General features: G+C 40.3%; 1 protein-coding gene across 4 annotated transcripts in view; it reads left to right on the forward strand.

The window, feature by feature from the left end:
- DTL (denticleless E3 ubiquitin protein ligase homolog) overlaps nucleotides 1-14,891 on the forward strand; it is a 48,825-nt gene extending 33,934 nt beyond the window's left edge. For 2 of the 4 annotated variants that reach the window (XM_045452465.1, XM_045452467.1), the window contains exons 14-15: nucleotides 3,702-4,534; nucleotides 6,429-8,454. In XM_045452465.1, coding sequence (XP_045308421.1) covers nucleotides 3,702-4,534; nucleotides 6,429-6,527 — 932 coding nt within the window. In that variant the 3' untranslated portion in view covers nucleotides 6,528-8,454. Of the gene's footprint in view, nucleotides 1-3,701; nucleotides 4,535-6,428; nucleotides 8,455-14,618 lie in introns of those variants that run through there. The other 2 variants (XM_045452464.1, XM_045452466.1) reach the window with 2 other exon arrangements.
- The last annotated feature ends 2,080 nt before the right edge of the window (nucleotides 14,892-16,971 follow it).

The raw sequence follows: 16,971 nt of genomic DNA on the forward strand, positions 1-16,971 counted from the left end.
CTGCCCTTTCCTCACCCACACTCTGTCTCTCCATTTCTTAAAAAATAAATAAACATTTAGAGTGCATGCTTGGAAGCACTCTCCAGTACTGCCTCCTTTAAAACCCAACACAGGAAAGCATAGTTCAAGTTAAGACCCAACCAAGATTTCTCCATTCAGGGTGCTGCTAGAGTTACTCTGAAGAGCACTAAAGAAAATCAACCCCACTCGAATGCCAAAGGTTGGCACATTGGCTATTCAGCCCTGTAATCCAGCTTCCAGCAACAGAGTGGCTGCTGTTAATCACACTACCAGTTTGAAAATGATGGTCCTCTGCTTTCCCAAGCTTCTAATTGCCACCCCAATCCTTCACTGTTGTCCTGGGCTTTGTATCTTCTCTTCTGGCCCTCTTAACACACCAACTAGAAGGCTTTAAACCCGAGGCACAGCGCCTTTTCCCTCTGCCCTACTTTTCCCAGCCAGCACCTGCTCTATCGCTTACTATTGTGTCACTGTTTCAGCCAGCGATCTCAGTACTGTCAAGGCAAATGGTTCTCAACCCTGGCTGTGCATCTTAACCAGTTGTGGAGCTTTTTAAAAGTTTGTGTGTCCCCAGAGATTATTCAGTAGGTCTGGGGTGGGGGCCAAGTACCTGTATTCTTACAAAGCTCCAAGTAATTCTGGTATGCAGCCAGGATTGAGAACCTCTGGTCTAGGCATTATTGAGTGACAAAGATGATTGTCCTTATCTTGAAGAGAAGGAAACCTTACCTGTACTATCTCATGTGCTTGCCATAGTCTTGCAAGTCTGCAGAATGCTTACAGAGTCTGTTTTTTGATGCATGGAACCTCACTGTCATCCCTCTCAGCAGTAATGAAATTTCACAAACATTGTTTAATAATTCTTTGCTGGGTGCTACAGGGGCCCTAGACCTAAAAATGAGTAAATCATCATCACCTGCCTTCTAGGTGCTCACGGTCTAGTCCAGGAGGCAGATACAAAAGCCCTGTAGTACATTGTAAACATTTCTCTTAGCTGTATAAACAAAAGGAGCCTACTTCCTGTGGGAGAGGAGGAAAGAAGTTTGTGAAATCTTCACAATGAAGTTAACGGCTGTCATCAGAGCCTGAAACATGAGGAGAATTTTTACCTGGCCAAGAAGGGGCAGACTTGGCAAGAAAGCCACATGAACAAAGACAGAGATGTGACAGTGCACAGCTTGTTCAGGAAGCAGTGAGTAGTCTCCTGTAACAGGATCCTAAAGTAGCAGTACATGATATGACTGGAAAGGTAGGCTGAGGCCAAATGGCAAACTCTTATACAGAAAGAAGCTGCAAAGTGACTGATTATTAGTAAGCTTTCTATAATTCCTCAAAAGAACTGACTTGCAGGAGGCCCTTAGGGCAGTAATGCAGTCTATGATACCGTGTCCTCAGATCTCACACAGTGCTTCGGGTCAATAGGGGTTCAGTAGATGATGTACTACCAGCCATGTTATATTTAAATCGAGGGACCATATAGTGACATACTGTGTAGCTGTTAAAAAGAATGCAGTGTGTCTAAGTTTATAGAGATATAGAGAAAAAACACTGTTTAGAGAAAAGAAGAAATTGCAGAATGTGTGTATGTGGTGTGTGTTTGTGTAATAATCCATTGTTGGGTTTTTAAGATCTGAAATACCTTTGTGTGGTAATAGTCATCTAGAAAATTGTGGGATGCACACGAGTAAAATGAGGTTGAAAAGAGGGCTTTTTACTTTTTGCTTAATTTCCCTTTGAAACTGAATTTTTTTTACCATGAAATTGTATTATCTTAATAATCTTATTACTGTTTTTTTAAAAAGATTGAAATTTGGTGCAGAGTTTTGTTAACCTTCAAAGTTAATAAAATCTTCTCTTTGAAACCCCATGGTCCACTCCTTCCTCCATTTAACATCCTAAAGGAAGAGAAATGCCCCAGCTTTCCACCACATCAGATCTCCCTCTGACCCTTAGTAAACACTTCAGATGTCTGCTACTTAGGTATCAGAAACTTAGATACCTGCTTAGCCCAGGGCCCAGCTTTTCCTTCTCCCCTAATCCTGTGTTAGAACGTGCCTGTTCTAAGACCCATGCTATTTTAGGACTTTCTGCCTTAACCCTACCCTTCAGCCCACTCTCATGGAACTAATAACTGTAGGGACTGTACAGTGACTGTTGATCTGTGCTGAAGAGTGACACAAATGAAAAGTTTCTGTCCTCCTGAAATAATGACTAATCAAGCTCTAGAATATGAGAACTATCACCAGATGCTTCAGGGACAGTCCTTGTCACTAACTCTCCTTCTGGAGCACGTTACTCCAGAATGGGATTTTCCAGTAAAATGATCTTAATTGAAAGAGCAGTATCACTTTGGACATTTCTGAACGTATAGTTGATGGGGAAAGTTTAGGCAAAAGTCAGTTTGTAGAATTTCTCTGTCTCAAGGCAAAACTGCTTGATGAGTAAAAAGCACAGGGTAGAACATACAGGGTAACTAAATGACTGAAATTAGTGCCTGTGAATCTGTATTCTAGTGATTGTCTTATGTCAGCTCATCCTAAATTCAGTTGCATATAAATGCAATTCAGTAATTAAACTGAATTAAATATCAGAGTTCTAATTCAAAGAGTTTGTGACTTAGAAATAATTGATGGCCTTTCCTTGTTACTAGAGACAGGAACACTATTTCAGAAATCTAGAAAGCTCAGAAGGAAAGTAAGAAAATACAGAGTTGTCTATGGCGGGGCCAAAGTGGGAAGAAGCATGAAGTTTATAAGAATTTTCCTCAAGGGCTTGCCATTGCTTGTAAACAAGGGACAAGACACATAGAGAAGAGTTCTGTCCACTGACTTGCTCTACTGAGAGCAAGCATTTGGTTTTGGAAATGTTCTTTGGCATTCTTTGACTTGCAGAAAGTAGCCATTTATAAATTAAGGTGGAAAGCCAAGTGAGGCCTAATAACTTTAGCAAGCAATTGATGGGATTATTTCCTATGGACATTAAAAGCTCTCCATTTCACAGATATGGAAACTGAAGCAGAAGCAGAGGAGGTAAAGGGTTGTGTTCAAGTCAGTAGTAAATGGTCGTGCCAAATTTTAGACCAGTGCACTTATGTTTGGGAACCACTGTGCAGTGCCCCCCTGCCCTCACATTGCTCCAAAGCATATACAGGAATTGTAATGGCAAATTTACTTGTGAAAACAAAATATCATTAACAACTTAAATGTCTTGCTGTTACCTTAGAATACTTGGTAGCTAGTAAAAATTATAATGTACATCTATGTTAATGTGGGGAAGGTTCATTATATGCTAAGAAGCAGGTTACTGAATAGTATATACATTATGGTCTCTTTTGTATAGAAAAAATTTGAGGTGTATAACGTATATATCACATGCACAAGTATAGAAAAAATGCTGTAAATGGTGTACCTGGATGCTTTAAAATTTTCCCTTTAATATTTCTATATTTTCTAGATTATTACAAGTAAATGTTTTACAACAGAGTGGTTGGGAGGCTGGCAGTTAGGAAAGGGGAAGGAAAATGCTGAAAGGGTGTGGTAAGAATCAAGTGATTTATGTAATCGACTCACTGGGAAATCCATTCCTATATGAGTAAGTTAGCTATAATTTTCCTTGGTGAGAATTCAGGGATTTTCTATGGCTTTCTCTTCTGATTTTTGTGACCCTCTGTTCTTTTTCAGTAACAGTGACAAGTAGCCAGAGCACTCCTGCCAAAGCCCCCAGAGTAAAGAGCAGTCCATCTATTTCTTCCCCATCATCAGCAGCTTGTGCTCCAAGCTGTGCAGGAGACCTCCCTCTTCCTTCAAATACTCCCACATTCTCTATTAAAACCCCTCCTGCCAAAGCCCGGTCTCCCATCAGCAGAAGAGGCTCTGTGTCCTCGGTCTCTCCCAAGCCACCCTCGTCTTTCAAGATGTCCATTAGAAACTGGATGACCCGAACACCATCCTCCTCACCACCCATCACGCCACCTGCTTCTGAAACCAAGATCACTTCTCCAAGAAAAGCCCTCATTCCTGTGAGCCTAAAATCATCCCAAGCAGTGGCTTGCTCTGAGTCCAGAAATCGAGTCAAGAGGAGGCTGGACTCAAGTTGTCTGGAGAGTGTGAAACAGAAGTGTGTGAAGAGTTGCAACTGTGTGACTGAGCTTGATGACCCAGTTGAAAAGCTTCATTTGGATCTGTGCTGCCTTGCTGGTAGCCAGGAAGACCTTGGTAAGGACTCTCTAGGTCCTCCCAAACCAAGCAAGATTGAAGGAGCTAGTATGAGTATCTCAGAGCCTCCTTCTCCCGCCAGTCCTTATGCTTCAGAAAGCTGCGGAACACTACCTCTTCCTTTGGGATCTTGTGGAGAAGGGTCTGAGGTGGTAGGCAAAGAGAATAGCTCCCCGGAGAATAAAAACTGGTTACTGGCCATGGCGGCCAAACGGAAGGCTGAGAATTCATCTCCCCGAAGTCCATCCTCCCAGACCCCCAATTCTAGGAGACAGAGTGGAAAGACTTCTCCAGGCCCGGTAAGTCGGCAGTGGTGGGAAGATGCATTTCCTAACTTGAAAGGAGCCAGTGAGAACATAGATTCTCTAACTTGAGGAGGTCAAGCACAAATCCCTTCTCAGAAGTCAGGATTTTTTTTTTTTTTTTTTTTTCAGTAAATCTATTTATACCTAGGGTTGCCAGATTTAGCACATAAAAATTCAGGACAAATAATGCGTGGGACATATTTATACTAAAAATTCTTTATACTAAAAGGTTATTTGTTTGAAATTCAAATGTAACTAGGTGTTGCTGTATTTCATTATCTAGCAACCCGATTTACTCCCATTAAAATCCCTTCCGTGAAGGTCCATACCACTCAGCCCTGGTGTCTGTTTCCTCAAAGCCTTCATCATGCTCTAATATATCAATTCAATTATCTTCCCTCTTCTTTGTTTGGCATTATTCCCTCCCCACCTAACCCCTGCGTTTTTTTTTTTTCTTTTCCCCATTAGCCAGCCCCTGGCAACCACTTTTTATAGGTTCCCTCCCCTTTTTATAGATAAAACTGACATTCATGGGCAAGTTACCAACATCCATGAATAGATTTCCAGTTTGGTCATTATGGTTTATGATTATTTCAAATACAGTGAAACTTAGATACTTAAAGCAATTTAAATGCAGAATCCTTCCAGATTTTTATGATCTTCCCCCCATTTTTTTACCGTCACCTTGCTCACACCAGTATTTTTGGCAATTCATCTATATCTATACTTTTTAAACATTCAGGTTAGTTTCACTTATCTTTTTAGGACTACTGTTTTCATTGACACAATATTGAAGTTAAATAATTTCAAAAACACATATTGCTGGCAGAAATAGGTTTGTGAACCTTAAAAAGCAAATGACCTATTGAAATGGTGGAGGGAGAAGTAGCTATGAGCATCGAGTGAGTATGGGCACAGGTCAGAGGGACTAGAAAGCTTCAGGTAATCAGTTTGCAAGTGGGGGTGGGGGGGGTAGGTTCACAAAGTTTCTGCTCTGATTCATAGTGGTTCTTGCTCTGTGTTAAGAAGGTGGTACGATGATTAAAATTCAATCTAAAAGCTGGAGAGCCTCAAGCCAGCTCTAGTTTAATAAGGGTTCATATCCCCCATCCTACTGTCCTGAAGCCTGTCCCATAATTTTAGGGAAAATAAACTAGAAATATTTTAAAGATTACTTAAAACACAGAATCCAACCAAGATCTTGCTACAGAACATGGGGAAAGAAAACAGCTATCAGGAATCTTTTCTTTCTTCTCCTAAAATTATCTTTGTATCTGTTTTTTGCCCCTGACCAAAATCCTTTTTTTCCAGAACTGATCTCAGCTGTGTGTTATCAGAAAAATAATTTCAGTGAAAAATTGTTTTCACTAATGTGTACATTATAAAGGCTTTTAAAAATAGTGTGCCAGTCCCATATATTTCCGGTTTTATAATTTCAATCTTTGAAGCTAAAGTTTCTTTAGAAGGTTTTTCTTCTTTATGTGCATAATGATTAAGATTTCCTCAGAAAAGGGTAGCAGCTGCCATTTGAATCCCTGTCCCATTTGTAAATTGGGGGGGGGGGGCGTGATTTACTCATTTCTTTCAAAGAGGAGGGTTATTATAGCCTTTGGGTCTTATCAGGAGGTTTAACTAGTAAATGTTTTCAGTTCACATGAAAAATCTATGCCTTCCATTCTTACATACATCTGTTAAATTTTTATTAAATTCAGTACAAATCAGCCAAAAGAGACATTGCCCTCAAAGTATTTGGAACTTGAAAGCTGGCTGACTAAATAATCAAATTTCTAGGCATCCCAACTTAAAATACTCTTTACTGATAACTTGCTGAAGTAACAGCTGAACTTTATCTTAGAAAATCTCTGAAATCTAAACTTTCTTTTTCTAGGTCACTATTACTCCCAGCTCCATGAGGAAAATCTGTACATACTTCCATAGAAAATCTCAAGATGACTACTGTAGTCCCGAACAGTCAACAGAATTATAGATTCTAATCTGAGTGAGTTAACTGAACTTTGGCCCCTTAAAACAAGACAAAAAATACAACAGAGTGATTCAGTAACTCTGATCTTTAAGAAAGCTACCATTCTTTCATTTTCAGAGAAAAATCGTTTCAACTCTGAAGCTTACCTACTCTGGTTTTAAGCTTATATGCAGCTTCCTTGGGGTGAATGCTGTGTTTAAATTCCATAAAGTAAGTTTGTCACTCTGTAACATTTTGAATGAGTAGTCTTCACTTTTTAAATTATGCCTCTTCTCTACAATAATGACATCCCAGCTCATAGAGGCAAAAAGTAAGACTTGTCTCTTGTTACTCTGAGACTGTGGGTACACAGTGGAAAATATCTGCTGGTCACAGCAGGAGGCCTGTCTGTGAAGGCCAAGTGCTGAAGAAGTCTTCTGCTGGGGACCCCTGGATCTGTGCTGCCTCAAACAAATATAATTTCATTTAAAATTTATATAATCTTTTCACTACACTTTTGGTTTTTTGTTTTGTTTTGTTTTTAGTATGTGTAAAAATGTGATGTTCAGATAAGTACATTTATATTGATTCAGTGTTAAAATACAGTCTTCTTAAGTTAAAATCATCTTTATTTTCAGAGCAGTGATAAATGTCGACGCTTTGGAGAAACTAGGAGAACAACACTAGAAACCTTTACTTGGCCTTTTTCCCCCAAATATATCTCCCATATGAGACTATGACCCTTATATTTTTTACTAAGCAATTTACTAGGTAGCAACCCAACATCATGTTTTATAAGAGGTTATGGTTTTGCCACTTACTAGACAAAGATACTTATAAAATCAATAGTCCTGCATGGAAGCTGGGGTGTGAAATCATCTTCAGTTCTCTAGGGGCTGCAAGTTTTTCAAAATATAAGTCATCAGATTTTAAGAAAAAGTAATCATCTCTGATTGATACTTTTATAAAAGAAGATAGGTCTGAACTGAAAACCCAGAACCTAAAAAACAACTCTTGGCTTTTTAACTTGATTTTTTGGATTTTCTTCATGTATATATATGAAAAAAACAAAAAACAGTGACCCTCTAGAATAGCCCTGAGCTGAAAAGTCATGGAAATTTCTCTAGATATTTAATGTAGAAGATGTTTAGACTGACTCTACGTTAATAGTGTACAGAATATCTTGAGCATCTTCTTTAACCAACAGTTACATCTCGATCATCTTGAATTGAACTGTTGTTTTATATTTGTCCCCTTTATAAGCTCATAGAAACAAGTTCCATGTACTTTCTATGTGCTACATCCTTAGAAGGGACTCCCCTAACAATCATGAAACTTGATTCATTTTATCCATAACCCTGAGAAATGTGTAGAGTTTATTCATATTTTTGTCATAATTTAAAAATCTGTTCTTAATGACAACTTTTTAATTCCTTTGCTTCCTATAAGTCAAGCTTGTAACAACCTGCACTACATATGTTGATTACGCGTGGTTTTCTCCAAGGAGAAAAATAAGTAAAGGGAAGCCACAGAATTGCTGTTTTTGAAACAAAGCACTCCATAGCATTAACTGAATATTTAGGAATTCTACTTATAATTGGTGTTTGATTTTTGAATGTTAGGCTATGGGAACGTGTTGCTTATGACCATATCTACTAATAATGATATCTGTCTCTTGCTTTCAACGCCAAGTGGAGGGGAAAAAGGATAACTAGATAATTACATTCTTTGTATCCTTGAACATCTAACAGCTCTGCTGAGTGAAATTGGGGTAAATGTGGCTGGCAGGAACTGTGCTGAGAGTCTACTGGCTGTAACACGTCCCACTTGGAAAACTAGTACTTCAAATGGGTGCCAAAGGTCAAATGTAATGAGATAATAATTATCCCTGCCTCTGTCAGTGTCAGACTTTGAGCTGATCCTGAATAATAAAGCTTTTTACCTTATCTGATATCCTTTTCTGAGCTTTTTACATTAACCTAGAAGCAGTCTACACAAAAGAACTATAGTAGTAATCAAGAATCCCTTCTACTTGTCATTGAATAAAATTTGTTTATTCCCAAGGATATGATCTAGTTCAAGCTGAAAGAAGTTTTAATAAATATTGTCTTGCTTGGTCAGACCTTGAGCACTTAAGATGGCTTGAATTACTTGATGAAGTAGGGTGGAGTGATGTAGTTCTTTTTCTAAACAAGTATTTCCAGCCCAAGCTTTTCCATTTGAATACACTCCAAGCATTATTGCTACAGTGCTGTATTAGAGTTTCCTTTGGCTGTTTCATCACAGGCCCTTAATTTACTTTTGTGAGGGTTGACTAATTAGTCCTTTAAAATGTTTCCTTTAATCTGGGCTGCACATTTAACTGATGATAAATCAAAACCATCTGTAGCTATCCCTGTTGGACTGGCAGAGGGTGAGTTCAGCTCACTACCCCATCTCTAGCCCTAAAAGCTTAAAACTTCACTAAGACTTTTCTTGAAACCCAGTATAGGAGGCATTTTTTAAAACCTCAGCTGGGCAATATGGATGCCTGGAGATAACTTTTTAGTGTGTGTGTGTGTGTGTGTGTGTGTGTGTGTTGTTTAGTTCCCAGCTTGAAATCAGCCTATGGTCATGATCTTGTATAGGTCATATATCAGTTCAGCATGTGCTTTTTGAGAGCCTATCCTAGCAGATAAACTGCTACTCTCAGATCTATTTTTCCTGGACTTCCCTTCACACTGCTCATAAAGCAAAGGCTGAGTAGCCTCATAGAATGAGTTCACAACTAGGTAGCATGCGCAGCATTTTACAGCTGTGCATCAGAAGAGAGATTAGAGGAGAATGTCATGTTGGGGAAACTGAGTCATTGTCCTCCACATGGCAATTAAAGGCTGAATATGGGTCCAGTGAGCTCTTGCTCATCAGCTCTCCCTACTTCTCAGCAGGTCTCCATAGGAGGTTCTTTGGCTGCCTAGGTTTGGATCATGCCACATTGTGAACTAACTAACCATCACTCATTAAATTCTTGGGAATTATGGAAAACCCTGCTTTATGCATTATTAGCTCTTTAGATACTGGATAAAAATTATGGGGAGGCCAAACACACATTTTGCTGGACATGACGTGAGTCTAAGGCCTCGTTAGATCTAGTGCTAGGAATACAAGCTCAGCATTGTTCTAAGGAAACCATTTTGTTGTCTAAAGTGGTAGAAAAGCCTTTTTTATTTCTGAGCTATGTTTAAATGCCTGTTAAAAAGTGCAAGGGTCGTTAGGGAATGTGGTGGGGTAAAGTCAGCCTTTTAAAAAAAAAAATCACCTGAGCATATTAAGCAGCTTGTTCAGATCAGTATGCTTACAGCAAGTACATAGAACATAAATAAGAAGTATTATATTATTAAAGAATAGGCTTATTCCATCCCCAGAGCTTACCCCTCCCATTTCCTGGCTAAGCCAAGAAAGAGGATTTCAAGGATATATAACCAGGTTCTTTATTTTGAATTTCAAAGGTTTAGTATTCCATTTATACTTCATTTCTCTTTAATTTCCTTAACTTGCCACATGCCCCTTCCTGTTTTGACATTCTAAATAATTTGTATTCAAGCCATTTTGTGGACTATGAATAGCACATTTCAAAGTGCCTTTGACTGGAAGGCTTTCAATTCAGTCAACATTTTATTCATCACCTGGGTGCCAAGCCCCGTGTGAGGCACCTGGTCTGCAGAGTTCTTCTCTTTATTTTCGGTTGTCAAAGGAGTCACTTTACCTGTGGCACTTCGGTAGACTAAAGTCAGCATTTGAGAGAAACAGGCAAAGATCAGATTTTCAAGTCCTTTGAGTGAAGTTGTTTGTGAGCAGCTGTAAATGTAGCAAGTGCTGTCTGGAAGCCACATAGACTGTTCCCTCCAGGAAGTTCATTCAACAGCTTCTTGGAGCACCTTAACTTTTCAAAGTAAAATGCTTTTCTCATGCATGGTTCTATTATATTCTTTACAATATTACGAATAATGGTTAAAAACATATTCTCTGTAGCCAAACTGCCTAGCTTTGAATCCAAGCCCTAGCTGTGTGATGTTGGGCAAGTTCCTTAACCTCTCTGTGAAGCGGTTTTTCTCGTTTGTAAAATGGGATTGTGTGGTTATTACAGGTATAGCTCTTGGGACAGTGCCTGGCACATAATAGCTAACATTTATTGAACAATTACTGTTAGCTATTATTCTCAAAGTAGAGAGAGCAAGATTCTATCCTTATTGAATAAATGGGCATAAAGGTTTAACTTTTTGTTTCTAAATCATTCCTGTTCATTCCCGTTCCACTAGAGCCATGGTCCTCAAAGGTATGGGAACTAAATAAGAATCACTTGGGAAGCTTTTGTTGTTGTTGTTAGTGTTGCTTTGGTCTTCTAGTCCACTTTTCAAAAGGAGCAAATAGACCTCTGGGTGGGGGGACAAAACCCTCCAGTTTCACAGGTGTTTGATATTCATGAATCTTTCCCACCAGGTACACATGAAAATTACAGAGGTTATTTCATATGTGGCCTCAGCCAATGTTCAAAGAGGTATAATTTGCAAATCTGTATCCTGCACTCCTAAGCAAGCCACGCATTTGCTCACACAGAGCCCATCCTCCCATTTCCTGACTGCTGCCCCCAGCTCTGCTATACTGTTTAACACGTGTTCACCCCTAGGGAGGAAGCCACAGCTGGCTCGCCATTAATGCCGACTCTTGATCACTTGTTAGGCTGATGTGTTCCCTGGCCAGTGGGAAGGCAAATAAGAGATGAAGCTCAAAGCAGGCCGTGTGGCTATCTTAGTTGGATGCAAGATTCAAACATTTGACTGAGGAGTAATGTGTAGACTCTAGATTCTTTTTTCTCACTTAATGAGATTCTTCCGTGGGCTTCTGTTTGGTGCCAGTGATACCTGTTGCCAGTGTCACACCAGTGCCAAAATACCAGTCGTGAAGGTTTCAGACTCAACATTGGGGTTTCTCTTGGCATCTGAGCACCAAATTATGCTGCCACTGCCACTGCCGCTGTTCAAGACTCTGGTTTCCAAATGGGAACTTGTAGTTCTAGAATGGGGCATTCTTTTATTAGCTGGTATCTGCACCTCTGCAAACAGATGATCCCACCATGCTCAGCCCCCTTCATGGGTTGGTGCCAAAATTATCAATTCAAATGAAGATGATAAGGGCTACTTTTTTTCCCCTGTTATCAGCCTTTTAATCTTTCTTAATGTTTATTTTTGAGAGACAGCGCAAGAGGGAGAGGAGCAGAGAGGGAGACACAGAATCGAAAGCAGGCTGCAGGCTCTGAGCTGTCAGTGCAGAGCCCAGTGGCGGGGCTTGAACTCATGAACCGCGAGATCATGACCTGAGCCAAAGTCAGCCACCCTGGGCGCCCCAGCCTACTCACTTTTAAAGTCATAGTGTGAAAGTACCGTAATTGTACAAATCAGCCCTTCCCCTAACAGTATACTACCAGACAATATATGTTACTGAAACAACAAACTATAAATAAATTATCTGGCCTTGCTATGTTGACCTGTAGTTAGCAAATATTGTCATAACACATCATTCAATAATCATTCCAAACCACTCTTCCCCTTTTCAATTTCTTTTCTACCTTTTTTTCTATAACCTACAGTGCACTCACAATATTCCAAGAATTATTTAATAAGAAGCATAATATGGCTTATTAAGCATAACGGTGAAATAGTAATGATACAGGAACTGAAATAATTAAAACTAAAATCCAGTAAGGCATTGTTGCCTCTGTAATGGGTCGTTGTTTGGCCCACCAGTTGATGTCGAGTTGGAAATGCTACTTCCTCAAAGCCTTATTGAATTTAGATAACTTTATGTGGAAGTAAGAGACTCAGAGTCCAAAAATCACTGTCTTTACAAGGGTTGACTTAACAGACAAGTCGAAGCGAATGTTAATAACTTCAGGGTAGGGGTAAGGAGAGGATGGCAATGCTAAACATTTCTCAGCTCCCTAATGAGGCGATTAGGTATTGGCCTTGAAGTGTTGAACCTGTAATTAAGTTTCTGGCTTTGGAAAACTAGGTCCTAAAACCAAGAGATACAAGCAACAAAGTCTGGAATCCTATATGGAGAGTCTAGAGGATAAGGAAAATTAGAATGTGGTTTTTTGACGATTAGGAATGGTTTCTGTTGCAGCCAACTCTCTTGTACAAGTTTCACAAGAGGGTGCCATTTAGAGCAGCTTGTTAATTTGAGCTATCCTCTGGTGTCCTCTTGCCTTCCTGTTTACTTTGACAGTATTTCTAGTCCCATTCACTTTTTCCTTCTTCATGTTATGTTGCCCACTGAACTCTGTTGAATAGTGCTTAAAGTCAGGGCTGTGTATTTGATTCCCACACGGGCCAATTCACTTCACCCTGTCCTGTGGCCACAGGCGGCATCCCACTTGCCTACCCTAGCCAGCTGCTCCAGCAAGGAGTGAGAAAAGTATTTAGGCTCAGTATAAACACTGGAGACAAACTCATAGAATATCTCCTCACTACCTCACTACATTTTGAAAGCCTGTCTTTCTCCTTAAAGACCAAGTTTATAAACCTCTTTTGACCAAATTTATATAGATTGTTTCATGTAATACACACAATTGCCCTATAGGTAGGTATAATTTGTTATCCACATTTTGACAGATAAAGAAACTAAAGTACAAAAGGTTAAGTAATCAGCCCAAGGACACATAGCCAGCACTTTGTGGATTTGGTCTGACTCGAAGCCCACAGTCTTAATTCCCATACTATAATGCCTCACAGAAAGAAACTTGTCCCTGGCCCTCTATTAATCAAATACACACTTTCTATTTTGCACACACTTAGAAGAACTCTCAAAATGTTCCAAATATATTTTCTCTTTGAGTAATAAATGAAAAAATGTTACTTCTTGGAGAGGAAACCATTCTTAACTACCAGAGGAAGGTGATGCGCAGCACTAGAAGCTAGCATCAGTACCGATAATGTGTGTTAATAGGAACCTAAGATTAACACGATTGAAGGTTGGAAAAAAGGAACGAAGAATTCTGAACAAAATTCTTCAGAAAAGAAAAGTAGAGAAAGGCTTGCTCACAAATGTAGGGGAGAGACTGAAGAATGGAGATGAGGATATGCATACCCTCCGACCCAGCAATTTCACCCCTGTACTCTAGGGAAGCTCACATGCCCAGGGCACGAAAACGAAGATGGTCAGAGCGGCATTGTTTACACTGGCCAAAGCCTGGAAACAACCCAGATAACCAGCCAGGGTAGAATGGGTAAACTTGGATACTCATGATAGAACACTATGTAACCATGAAATGAAAAAGGATAAACTAGCTACACACAGCAAGAATGAGTGTTAGAACGGTGAGCAGAAGAAACAAGCAAATGCATGTGATATGATTTTGTTCATGTCAAGTGTTAACAAAAAATGCAATACTGAAATAGTATGGAAGCGTACATACATGGGTGGTAAAAGGCAAAACAAGGATCATGATCACAATAAATCAAGACAGTGGATCCCTCTGGAAGGTTGTATACTTGGGAAGTAACAGGGGGACTTCCTAGGATGTGGCAAGGTTCTCTGTTCCCCAGCTTGGTGGTCACATGGGTGTTTGCTTTATAATTATGTCTTGCATTTATGTTATACACATATTTCTGGATGTTTTATGATTCATGTTTTTAAAGGCTTTTGAAAAGGAATGAAGATTAAATAGTTCTATAGAGAAGATTAGGCAAGATGTGGGGATAGAGAAATTCTAGATAGATTTGATAATAACAGTTATTCAAATGGAATAAGCTACTAGGGAAGTCTGTGGGATCTTTTTAATACTCTGTAAGGAAAAAGGAGAATCCTCTGTTCCCTCAAAGCAGAAGGATGAACTGATTTGCATTCACTATATTTGTTCAGTTTAAAAGAAAAGAACTGATCCTTTAGCAAACCATGCAATTGCTCAGATACGGGGTTGGGATTTCCATAATTGGGACTGAGCCAGAAGCTAGCAAGTAGGACGAGTTAGAAGAGAAGGTCCTGCAGCATTTGACCTTCTAAAAGTTTCACACTAAGTACATTTCTTTTTTTTTTTTTTTCCTTCTTCCCCACTCATATTTTCTTTCTCTTTCCAAGATTCGTCATCAAATCAAGGCAGAAATGGGCCATGGAAATCAAATTCTTACTTTCAAATGAAGAAACTGGCCTGGGGAAGTTAACCAGTTTGACTAAGGTCACAAAACTAGATAGTGGCAGAATCCGTTCTGGCACCTCACATTCTTTGTACCCTAGTCTTCCTGATCTACTAGCCATTTCTCTACGTACCATTTCTAAGATCCAGTTCGAACCCTCCCTCCTTCCTATAAGAGGTATTCACAGATTTTCCTAAATAAACCTTCCTTCCACTCAGCCTCATGCGTGGTGCCTTGTTTTAATGCCCTCAGTAGTGCTTATCACATTTGTCTCAGAATTATTTCTGTATTCCCTCCACCAAATTGTATCCTCCTAAATGTCAAATTGGTCTAATTCATTTCTACATACCCAGCGTTAGGCTCGTCGGAGCCAATTATTAAATACTCAGGAATTTTGTGAGCTGGTCGTTAAAATGTAGGTAGCTGGAAATCGGTCCTGGTGAGAGTCTTTGCGACATAGAGCAAACAAAAGCTGCAAATCAGGGCTCCCCCCCCCCCCCAGGGAGCCAGGTTACCAGCACATCACTGTACGAATCCCACCACCACCAGCAGCCACCTCTAGACTTGCTGTGATGCAGAGCAGTCGCAAGGAGCACGAAGAAGGAAGGATCCAGTACAAGTGAAGACCAAAAAGTAACAAGAATTCAAAAAGCATCAGTTCAGGAGCCCAAGGAAGAGAATGTTTTGAGAAATAGGTGATTCACTCTGCAGACAAGTCAGGAAGATGAGAGCTTGAATAAGGCCAGCACATCTTTGTCCTTCTCAAGAGCTTTTTCAGTAGCATAATAAGGATGAGATGTGGCTGGGAATGAAAAGATGGGGGTGGTTAGGAAATAGGCAGTAAATGTAGATGCCTTTAAAAAAAAATGGCAGTCTTATTAAGCAGCTATTTCTGAATACCTACTGTGTGTCAAGCCTTGCACTAAACAAAGATGACATACAGGCCCATCTTCAAGCTGCTCCCCAGTGCTTAGGGCAGACCAGAGAACATTGAACACACTGTGATGAGGGCTCTGATGAAGACAGATGTGGGGCCTGTGGGAGCACATCAAACTGAGCCTGTGCATTCAGGGAAAGTTTCATACCAAAGCTGACCGAGCTGAGCCTTAGAGAAGAAACATTTTCTAGATGGTAAGTGAAGGAGGGACATTCCTCACAAAGGAAATAGTGGTCTGAGGGTGTGAGGAAGAGTGGCCTGTCTGAGGAACTCTTGAGTAGTTCCGTTTCCTGTTAGAGCTGGAGCAGAGGGGACATATAAAACACCAGCAGGAGATGAGGCTGCAGAGGCCAGCAGGGCTCAGGGCATAGACACCCCTACAGTGCCGCCATACTGAGTTTGAACTTTATGTCAAAGGCCCTGGACAGCCACTGAATGACTAAGCAGGGGATAAGCACAGCCGGTTTATTTTGTTTGTTTGGTTTTTTTTAGAAAGATGATTCTGGTAGCAATGTGGGGGGTCCATTGGAAAGGGACCAGACATCAGGCAGTTCACCCAGTCAGAAGGAGACTAGTAATCTAAGCGGTAAGGAGGGTGGGCCTGAAGTGAAGTAATGGGGGTGCATAACAAGGATATTGCCAATTTGAGAGATACTCCTGAAATGGCAAACTAGTGTTTTCATAAGTGGGTAAAAGAGGAATCATGAATCCCAGGATCCTGGCACTGGCAATGGGGTAACGGTGGTATCATTTGGGGAAGGGAGATACAGAGGTGATAGGATTATAAGATTGTTTTCCTTGGGGACACCTAATGGACAGCCATTGGGGATGCCCCATCGGTAGTTGCATGTATACAATTGGAGCTCTGGAGAGCCGTCTGGAGTGGAAAGGATTTTTGGTGTGAAAAGAATAGTTAGAAGGGGAGCTCACAGAGATCAGCCAGAAAGACAATGTGTAGCATGGTAGCTCTCAAACGAGCAAGTACCCCACCAGTTTTTGATTCAGGGTATCTGAGGTGGGACCTGAAAAATACGCATTTCTAACAAGTCCCCAGACTGTGCTGATGCTGCTGGTCTGGGAATCACACTTGGAGAACCGTCAGTATAAAGAAAAGCCAGCATTTGGGGGTGATTAAAGAAAGAAGTGACAGAAGTGAGTGAGGAGGAGTCATCTTAGGAAGAGATGGTCAGGATAACGTTTCAGGAAACAAAATTGAATAAAGTCAGGCAAGATGAAGAACAAATAACGTCAACTGCATTTGGCAATTTAGAGGATACTACTGGAGCCAGGTGGCAGTATCAGGGAGAAAGGGGGAGATGGTCATTGTAGTTTACTCTCCAAGGAGTCTGACTGAGAAAAG

This window comes from Leopardus geoffroyi, chromosome C3 (genome assembly GCF_018350155.1).
Source record: "Leopardus geoffroyi isolate Oge1 chromosome C3, O.geoffroyi_Oge1_pat1.0, whole genome shotgun sequence".
NCBI classification, from domain to species: Eukaryota; Metazoa; Chordata; class Mammalia; order Carnivora; family Felidae; genus Leopardus; species Leopardus geoffroyi.